Source organism: Rhinopithecus bieti, unplaced genomic scaffold (genome assembly GCF_001698545.2).
Source record: "Rhinopithecus bieti isolate Rb0 unplaced genomic scaffold, ASM169854v2 scaffold_18745, whole genome shotgun sequence".
NCBI lineage: Eukaryota > Metazoa > Chordata > Mammalia > Primates > Cercopithecidae > Rhinopithecus > Rhinopithecus bieti.
Window position 1 is genome coordinate 215,325 of NW_016809332.1, and position 11,005 is coordinate 226,329.

The 11,005-nt window shown below is 34.4% G+C and overlaps 1 protein-coding gene across 1 annotated transcript in view; it reads left to right on the top strand.

Annotated features, from left to right (window-relative positions):
* Positions 1 to 5,583: 5,583 nt before the first annotated feature.
* The window catches only part of LOC108540251 (sodium channel protein type 1 subunit alpha-like), a 63,380-nt gene continuing 57,958 nt past the window's right edge, over positions 5,584 to 11,005 (top strand). Inside the window, 4 exon segments of the mRNA XM_017889191.1 lie at positions 5,584 to 5,671; positions 7,276 to 7,404; positions 9,099 to 9,190; positions 10,052 to 10,321. Coding sequence (XP_017744680.1) covers positions 5,592 to 5,671; positions 7,276 to 7,404; positions 9,099 to 9,190; positions 10,052 to 10,321 — 571 coding nt within the window. The 5' untranslated portion in view covers positions 5,584 to 5,591.

Here is an 11,005-nt window from a genome sequence, read left to right on the forward strand (position 1 = left end):
GCACAACAGTATGTCTTATGAAAAATTAAAGCAAAACAAATACTGTTGTCAGTAAAACCTTACTAATTCCATTTATAAATTCAACTTGCAAGTGTTTTCCGTTGTATTTATAAATCTTGTTACAAAATAATCTTCCACACATTCTTTAAATTTTATAAATGAATAAAGTGAATACACTGTAAAATCAGTAAATGTTTTCATCTAAGGCTTGAACACATTTGTTTTTAACTTTTGTGTCAAAGTATTAATTTTATCTATGTCAAAGGACTTTTAGATTTAGAATCACATATAAGCATTGGAAGTGCTTTGGTTTCATTAAACTCACCCTTGCTAAGTTTCTGCCTCCTTTTATCTTATTTTTTAAATTGACACATAATAATGGTACATATTTATGAGGCATATAGTGGCTTCAATACATATGATGTATAGTGATCAGATCAGAGTAATTAGCATATCCATCATCTCAAACATTTGTCACTTTTTGTGTTGGGAACATTCAATATCTTCCTTCTAGCTATTTGAAACTATATAATAAATTATTGTTAACTATAGTCATCCTACAGTGGTGTGGAAAGCTAGAGTGTATTCCTCCTATCTAGCTGTAATTTTATGTCCTTTCACAGATTTATCTCTGTCCCCACCTTTCCCCTATTTTTGTCTAGAATCCTCCGCTCTTTTTACTTCTAGGCCGACTCCCTTTTGGACCCTTTTGTGTTTGGTTTCTGAATCTTGCCTCTTTTACTTTTAGTACTCAGGGCAGAAATACTCCCCCTCCCTTCTTTTAGATCTCTAGCTTTTCTTTTTACTTTACCACTCCTTGTCTGTCTTTTTTGTTTTGGTCATCTATTACCTCTGGTCATGGTTTGGGCTGAACAGTGGCCGAGGAGCCAGCATCACAGGTGTTTTCTTCTAAGTATAGTCTTGTCTCCTTAGGATGAGCCTGGTTATTTTCCTTATCCACGGTGGTACAAACAGTACCATCTTGATTATCCTCACACTACAGCCCATGATTTAGGCCATCTATGGACTGTCATTTCTTTCTCATGATCTCTTTGTATCACTAGTATTTGTTTCAAAATTAGCTTTAAAAATGAAGACATTCTTATTTTAAAAAATATATATTCTGTGCTATATTTTGACTGGTTCTCCTACCTGACCCCCTAATATTTCTTTTTCTTTTTTCTTTTTTTTTTTTTCAGATAGAGTTTCATTCTCATCACCCAGGCTGGGGTGCGGTGGTACGATCTTGGCTCACTGCAACCTCCGCCTCCTGGGTTCAAGCGATTCTCCTGTTCTCCTGCCTCAGCCTCTCAAGTAGCTGGGATTACAGGCACCCGCCACCAGGCCCAGCTAATTTTTTTTGTGTTTTTAGTAGAGACGGGATTTCACCATGTTGGCCAAGCTGGTCTCAAACTCCTGACCTCAGGTGATCTGCCCACTTTGGCCTCCCAAAGTGTTGGGATTACAGGCGTGAGCCACTGCGCCCGGCCGTCTCAGCCCCTAATATTTCTATCAGATTTTACTCAGCATATTTTGGGGGAAAGGAAGTATATGCAGTACGTTTGAAAGGTGAATCATATTTAGTCCTGAGCTAGCTCACTTTGGACCTTTCTGTGTCCTTACGTGCTCATATTCCCCACGGCAAAGGCATCTGCATTGCACAAGTCTGTTCAGGTTTACGATGATCTCACAATGTCATTCAGGGACAGAATCCCTGAATGAATCAGAGGAAAAGAGGGCTAAGTATTGTTGACACAGGTGATTGTTCTTCTAGTAAGCACAGGTGAAATTCTCCCTTCCTTCAAATGGACTTTGTGGTAAAGTTCTATCTGTTTTCTGGACTCATACTCCTTCAAAGATGATAGAGGGAATGCAGGCAGAGTTGAGACTTGGAGCAGTGCTTCTCAAACTCTGCTGAGGAGGTGAGGTCCCTATTCTTCTATAAAATGAAGTAAAAATTAATTTCTAGAAAACTGAAATGAAAAACAGGCCCACAACAACATCCCCTTACTTTTTTATTATTAGAGTAAACAGACATAACATTAATTGGTCAAATTGCCTTACAAATTTCTAAACATAGACTCTCCATATCTCTACTTAACCAGTACCGGTTGGGGGATCATACTTTCACAGCCAGTTTAGGACACTTCTACCCATACCAGATAGAAAGTGCTTAATTTTAAAAAACCAACTCCATAAATATTTAGCGGGTAGAGGGGTGGGAGGGTGGGTTTGCTTTACTTGAATTTAGAAAATCCTGCAAGTATAGGGGAAATCTGTTAATGAGCTAAGACTACAGACAATTAACTATTATCAAAGATTCTTAGTAGAAAACAAACATAAAGTTAATGCTTGCTATATCATAACATGATCTGTGCACATATGCATCCTAAGGCTTAAAAAAGAGAGCTTTTGAGGAATGGGTGAATTTAAAATGAAGATGCTTAAAATTTCCTTCCACAAATATCTTCTTCACAGAGAGAAAGGCTTTCTCCCTGGCTCTGTCTATATAAGTAAGCACCTTGGGAAACACCGAGCCGGAGTTCTTTTTACACTCTTTCATGTTGCTTCTTTAATGTTTTATCTGCCCACTGCCAATTGATCTCAAATAAGTCTAATTTTTGGAAGGAATTTCATTCACATTCATGGATCCTGGATTCTTTAGGAGGTTTGAACTTTTCCTCTGTGATAAGAAAGCACCACGTAAGATAGGCAGTCAATTGGGATTAGAATTCAATATGTCAGCTAACTCAGAAATCCCAGTACAGAATTTAGCACTCCTGGTCAACGGATGCTCTCCAGGGAACCTGGCCTCCGGAAATCAATTATTGGATTACATCCATCTAACCCAAGAGTGGGTTTGATGATGACTGTTTTTATTTTCTATTATGGAGAGAGTGATAATGTTTATTTTATGAGGATAGATGGTAAAAACAATCTTTATTTCAAAAATAGTATCAGTTCTATTGAATGATTTTGCACTCCACAGGATTAATTTTCAAGATATTTGAATTGGGAAAGCTGAAATCACTATAAAAAGAATGTAGTACCTTAAGTTTTTTGGAATGAAATGAAATGTGCACCCATTTAAGACTTTCATTTAACTCAGACACTTAAAATATCAAGAAAATAAATGACTTCTTTTGGCTAATTGTCTTATGTACAATAACCTTGAGGGTAAGTATCAGGTAAAAGGTAAGTGGTATCATTGGATTTCCTCTCTAACTAAGAAGAGATCCAGTGACAGTTTGTTTTCATGGTGCACATTAGAAATTGTGATTGTGCTGCTTTCTCATTTAACTTTAGAATAATTTACTATGACAAGTAACAGAAAGTAGATAACAGAGTTTAAGTGGTTTATACTTTCACACTTGTATGTTGTGTTCCTGTCTTACAGACTTTTATAGTATTGAATAAAGGGAAGGCCATCTTCCGGTTCAGTGCCACCTCTGCTCTGTACATTCTAACTCCCTTCAATCCTCTTAGGAAAATAGCTATTAAGATTTTGGTACATTCATATCCTTTTTCAAGTGATTAATATTAACTATTTGTACATAATCTGTAAGCACTTTGTAGCTAAATATCAAATTAAGTTGGGAAATGTCCATATTCTATAGTTTTCATCACTCTCATTTTGCATCTTTGTCATATAAGCCTCATTCTTAAAGTTCATTAATCACATACACATTACTGAGACATTCAGTCTTTAACATTTTATATATCATGTATAAACATGTATTTATGTACTTCTGTTATCTGTCTAAAAACACTTATATGTATTGAATCCTACAAATCTAAAGTAAGATAACCATGTTTACCTTTACCATCTGTATACAAAGTTTGTGATGGTGTAGAATTTGCAGTGAGCAATGATATAATAACAGAAAAATCTACTTCCACACCCAAGTTTATCCATAGTTATGATATAAAACACTTCAGTGTATCTTAGAATAAATCTTTAAGTATATTTTCTGTCAGAGAATGTCGAGTCTTTGGCCAGTACTTAGTTAATTCTTGAAATTTCCTGATGATTTTTGTGAAGGAAGTACTGGAATGTTGGCTGAATTTCAAATTCAAGTCATGAGTTATGATGCTGCCATGCAAAACTGATTGCTTAGTAAAGACTCTGGAAGTTAATGAGAGAAGTTGGCATATATTTCCAAATGGTCTTAAGGGATTTGGTTTCATGATTCCCATTGGTGTTAAAAAGGACTCCACAACTACTTTCATTTTTTGATCAATTTAGCAAAACAATTCATTTCTGAGTGTATCTTGTTTGATAGCTTTGACAATAATAGATATTAAAAGATCATTATAATTATCATAAGCTCATACTATTTTTTAAAGGATTCTAAAATTTAAAAAGCCATTCTAATTTTAATATGATAGCAAGAAATTTCTTAGTGGTATAAATATGCTATTACTAAAATTAAAAGATTTGAAACATAAAATCATATGATCAGGGTTTTACACTTACGGAAGTTTCCTTATCCCAGTTTGTATTTGTAGTGCCATCATGTGGTCATTTGATGAAAACTTTCTTTTCAATTATGGAAAATTTTGTTTTGGCAGTAAACTATAGTGGAAAGAATATTGGATCTTAATGCAGGAAACTTATATTCTAGTCCTGAGCCTTTTATCTAATTCCTCTAGAGCTTAGTAAGGCCTTATTTCCCTGATTTTTAAAATATAGTGATAAAACTAATTTTTTAGGGTCCCTTTCAGTTTTATAATTCTGTTATGTCTGTTCATTTGTTTTAGCTACCACTTAGAGTATATTTACTTATGCACAGCGACTGTTCCAAGCATTTCCAATATATTAACTCATTTAATCTGCATGTAAAAATGATTGCATTACAAAATGAGTATATTATTAGCTCCATTGTAGAGAAGTAGGAGGAGATACAAGGCAATGGCACAGAGAGGTTGAGTCACTTGGCCAACATCACTTTGCTATGTTGAATTTTAATTACATTCCCATCATGTTAAGTGCCAGTCTTCAAGAATACTCACTTTTAATGTTACCGAATGCTGCTGCACTTGTATAAACTCAGTCGAAATAGAGCAGCTGAACAATTAGCATCGTGCCGTACTTTGACTACGAATCGTTTTCATGCATTGAACTATGTTGGATAAGATGTGTTTAAGAAATTACAGTATTGCAGATAAGTGGTCTTCCTCAACAATTTACTAGTTTATTTGCCTGAATGAGCTCAAGTCAATACTTTCTGTTGAAAAACTATGCAACTCCAGGTAGCACAAAAATAGTCTTCCCACGGAAGTTCTCTGGGAGGTGAATATATTGATTTAATAATAGCTGTAGAAACAACACCTTATACTGATATAATGCTTTTATATACATTATCTCATTTAATCTATACAAATACTCAGTGAAGGTGATATTATTACCCACATTTTACACACGCAGAAATTGAAATTTAAAGAGATTAGATGACTTGACCACAATACATTTATCCCTGAATTTTGGCTAAGCTGCAGTTTGGGCTTTTCAATGTTAGCTTTTTGTAATATAACACTTGGATTTCGATTTTCTTTTGTGTGTTCCTTAACAATAACCTACATTATTCAGCATGCTAATTATGTGCACTATTTTGACAAACTGTGTGTTTATGACAATGAGTAACCCTCCTGATTGGACAAAGAATGTAGAGTAAGTTCAACTTATATTTTTAATAACATATATACATTTGGGAGTTTGAAACTGTGTCTTATTGTAGTTTTAAAAATAAAACTGAAGAGCATTTTATTAAAGTCATTTCTAGACAAAATTACTCAGCAAGAGGACAATGTTCATTGGCCCTCAGGCCTGCTGGCATTATACCTGATTATTACTCTTTCGCCTGTACCTGGTGTTTACCAGAAGACCACCACTCTTGGACATTTACTCCTTTTTCTTTAAAATCTACAGTAGCCAAACCAAATGTGGTCAAAGCAATTGCAGAAAAGAGCCAGTGTGGTAGACCTTGGTTCCAGTTAAATTCCAGATAAATTCATTGAGTCGAAAATCAAAAAGAGTTAGTTACAAATGCCATATCGAACCTCACAAAGTTTTCATTTCCAACAGGCACATTCACTTCATGTCGGGTCGATATAGTTCCAAGCGTGTTCACCAACAAATTGAAAAATGATCCAAAGTTTCAGGATTGTAGAACTTGAAAATTCGGTAGACTGAAGACTAAACTAACAGAAGTGGAACCTTTTGTAGAGCTTTCAGAAACCAGAAGCATTACTAACTATACTGATGGTGTCTCTGTTCTGGGGATACCTTCGAGGCAGAGAGGCCAGATTTGTGATAACTGAAGTTGGTTTACTCCAACCATAGCTGCTCACCTGCCCACACTTCCTATTTGTAGTGCCTGTTACTATACAGCTGCTGACCTGTAACGACTACAGAAGTATTAGGTTGGTATAAACATAATTGTGGTTTTTGCCGTTACCTTCAGTTGAAGGTAATGTTTGCACCAACCTATTTCCAAGAGTATGTCCTTTCCTAGACACTTCCAGGCTGAAACCAATAAGAAAAGTGACATTTTGAAGAAAATAATAAATTTTATATACAAAAAATTCTAAAGTATTGAAGTTAATATGGAAGGCCCCACAGGTTTTCGGTTGCCCTAGTTTTTTTGTGATTTTATGCCACTCTCACACCCCAATTTCTGAGTAGAAGATTTAAACTTTGGAAACACCTAAGTTTCTGAATTATCACAAGAATTTTATTCTAAATTAAATGTTTACTTTTGTAACCCTAGAAATATTTACTTTGATTTTAAAGAAGTCCTTATTCCAAGTAAGTTAAATTATCTTGTAGAAAAAAAAAAAAAAAGACATGCTAGTTTGTCAATTCCCTCTCATTCTTGGAACACCATTAAAATTGAGATTTTTTTCCCTAAAAGGAAATCATTTCATGCTTCTGCAATAGTATTGATTGGCTATTCCATAATATAAACATACTAAATACTTCTCAGGAGACCATGTTTATTTATGTAAATACCAAGACATTTCAGACAATGTCTAGATAGATTTAATATACCTTGTATTTCTCATACTACTCTTAAGACGCTTTACAAAACAACTCTTTGTGTGTTAGAAAGTTGAATTTAAATTTAGGGCTATGTTTTATTTGTATGAAAATAAAATCCATCTGCTTAGTTTTCTTTTTTAGTATTCATCTATTCTGCTGATAGAGTGATAAGAAATTGGTATGCTATGAAAAACATTGTTACTTTATCAAATTTGTTGGATGCTTGTTTTCAGATACACTTTCACAGGAATATATACTTTTGAATCACTTATAAAAATTATTGCAAGGGGATTCTGTTTAGAAGATTTTACTTTCCTTCGGGATCCATGGAACTGGCTCGATTTCACTGTCATTACATTTGCGTAAGTGCCTTTTTTAAAACTTTAAGAGAGAACATAGTTTGGTTTTCCATCAGTGCTTATGCTTTTAAGAATAGGCTTGCTTTACCTGTAGAATATTTTGGTGTGATTCATACATTCAAACTCTGGATTTCAATTTAGCACAACAAAGGTCTAAGTGGGATTTCACTATGGCATGAAGGCTTTGCAGTAGTTGAAAACTACAATTTTCACACGTAGCATCCGTCAGAAAATTTCACATATGCCACTCTTCCACACACACATGCACAACACACATACACAAACACATATGAACACACACAATCTAATATCAAAACACAAGCATATTTGTAATACATCTGTGAAAATCACTTTGAAAATTATAGCCACAAAACAATTCTATTGGCTACACAAATTTGCAATGACCTTGTTCATATTACACACAGTTTCTTTTCTTGGTTTGGTAGAATAATCTATCTACTAGCATCAAAATGATCTGACAAATCAAACTAAGAGAAGAAAGAAGATACTTGAAATATTATGTTTTTAATGTATTAAATTACTGATTTCTAAGACCTGTAGAGGAGTACATTCTCTCTGCCTTTCTGTTTCTCTCCTGACCCCTTTTCTTTCTTCTTTTCTTCTTTCCTTTTATGGTTTTCTTCATCTCTTTAGTCTCAACATAAACTTCCTTATCCTTATCTCCTATTCATATCCACTCAGTAATATGCACAGTTTATGCACCCCCATGCTTTTTTTTCTAGTCGCAGACTTCCTCAGGAAGAGACCCAGACAAATAACAGAAAACCATTCTGGACTAAGTGAGAGTAGAGCATAGAAAGAGGCAGCCCAACAACACTTACCCTCACCCTTCCTTCAGGAACTGATTTTTTGGCCTCTTACAGTTGTGATGTAGTGGAGAGGAGCAGGAGAGGTGGCAATGATATACTCAGGACTCTGAATACTGCATGTCTGGTTGTAATTTCCTATCTGATCAGGATGAGCCAATTCTTTGCCAGGTTCTCTGGCCACAGCTCAAAAGAAGGCATACCAGTACTTTCATTTCTTAAGATCAAAATGGCAGTGATAATAGGGGCAGCACTGGACCCTCATAAAGTATTGTTCTTAATTTGCTTAACTTTTATCTAAAAGTTACACTGGGAAAATCTTATCTCATATATAAAAGCAGTAAGGCAATCTGCCTTTTCATGCCCAAATTTCTGTTGGGTGATTTCATATATCTTTTTCTAACTAAAACCCTAAACCATAGCCAAGATTTATTTTCTTTTTACAAGTTACACATGATGTTGGTTGCATTGCTTTCCAAAGTGACAACAATGGCACCTACTTTATGAAGTTTACATTTAGCTAATGGCCTTAAATTATGTGAACAGAGGATTAGTGATGAAATCTAATTCCTGATTTGCCACTTACAATATTTATCATTTAAAATCACCAAGAAGGTCTTTATAAAAGACCCATGCAAGTAATATAAATCCTGCTAAAATCTTGAATAACTCTGATTTAATTCTACAGGTTTGTAACAGAATTTGTAAACCTAGGCAATTTTTCAGCTCTTCGCACTTTCAGAGTCTTGAGAGCTTTGAAAACTATTTCTGTAATTCCAGGTAAGAAGTGATTAAAGCATAGGCTCCTTGTACCTACAGCTTTTTCTTTGTATCCTGTTATTGTGTTTGTGTGTGAACTCCCTATTACAGGTACGTCACAGAATTTGTGGACCTGGGCAATGTCTCGGCATTGAGAACATTCAGAGTTCTCCGAGCATTGAAGACAATTTCAGTCATTCCAGGTGAGAGCAAGGTTAGACAATGAGACTGACCCATCATATGATTCAGCATCCTTCTCTTTGCTTGACATTCAGTTTTATAGAAAACCAGGAATCATAAAACTAGGTGTTTCAAAGAAAATGATTCTTATTGTTTAGACATAAGTTTTATCAGCCTTGGAGTTTAACAGTGTCTTATGTGAGATACTGTAATTTGAGGTCAAGGTGATTTGCACTTACAAATATCATGTTTTGTTTTGTTTTTTCACCATGTTAATTTTATCAAGAATTTGCTCCCTTTTAAATGTACCAATTTCTAATTTCTTATTCATTAGAGTCATTAATGACTATGTGTATACAATGCAAATCTTCTAAATTTTTTGCTAACAAAAGAGAAGGGAATAAGATAAAAAATAGTGTGAGTCTGCATGGAGGATTTATTATCTTAAGGCACAATTATACTGCAAACCACTTTCCGTTGTACAGCAAAATCTTTCTTATTTATAAATAGGAATTTAAAAATATTTATTCAGGTATTTTGTCATAAAACTGACCTCTGACCCTAATGAAAATGTGAGGCAAGTTTCAGTAGCAAAAGGAAAAGACAAGGCCCTTTCCTTAATGTAGGCTCCATGAAGAACATGAACTTTCCATTACTCTATCTTGACATAATGGCATATGAATCTTCATTACATTGTTTACATCATTACATTTCTGGAATTCATCTTCAGAAGTTCTTCCCCCTTCCATGAAGTGTTGCTTCTCCATTAGCATTGCAAACATTCTTGGATTCATGAATGAAATCTATGTTTCAAGAAAATTGTGTGAAGCTTTTATTATTTCAGATGTGTTAAGTCTTCATAGTAATAGACTTCTTTCTTTCAGGCCTGAAAACCATTGTGGGAGCCCTGATCCAGTCTGTGAAGAAACTCTCTGATGTCATGATCCTGACTGTGTTCTGTCTGAGCGTGTTTGCTCTAATTGGGCTGCAGCTGTTCATGGGCAACCTGAGGAATAAATGTATTCAATGGCCTCCCACCAATGCTTCCCTGGAGGAACATAGTATAGAAAAGAATATAACTGTGAATTATAATGGTACACTTATAAATGAAACTGTCTTTGAGTTTGACTGGAAGTCATATATTCAAGATTCAAGTAAGAATTATTGTTATGTACATTTCCTTAAAAAGTAGAATTGGATTGCTTGTAACACAAAGGATAAACCCTTGAGGGGCTGGATATCCCATTTTACATGACGTGATTAGTACACATTGCATGCCTGTATCAAAACATCTCATTTACCCCATATATACAAACACCTACCTTGCACCCACAAAATTAAAATTTAAAATTTAAAACTAACGAAATAAATAAAACACCCTCTAAAAAAGAATTACTGTTATGTATATTTAGTCTTTTCATTGCTAATGTGCCTTCCATCTAGGCATGAAAATGTTTTCAAATGATCACATAACAAGACGTCATCTTTTAGAAAATTACCTAATCAAACTATTTAACAATATTTAAAATTATATTTTATTTGGCATTTCTATCCTCTGGATTTTAAATAATAGATTATTTATATTTCTGGAACTAGTTTTAAAGAATTTTGTTAATCACCTTATCAATGGCTTATACATACATTTAACAATTTTGTTCATAACTACTCTACTTTTGACTCCTCAATGCCATTTTCTATTTTATCATCATTTGGAAGGCTGAAGAATTCAGCTAGAAGGAATTTTCCTAGGATCCTTGGTTGTTTCCTGTGGTCATTGATATAATCAAAGGAGATAAAACATGTGAATGCCCTTTGCCAATTCTACAGTACTATGCAAA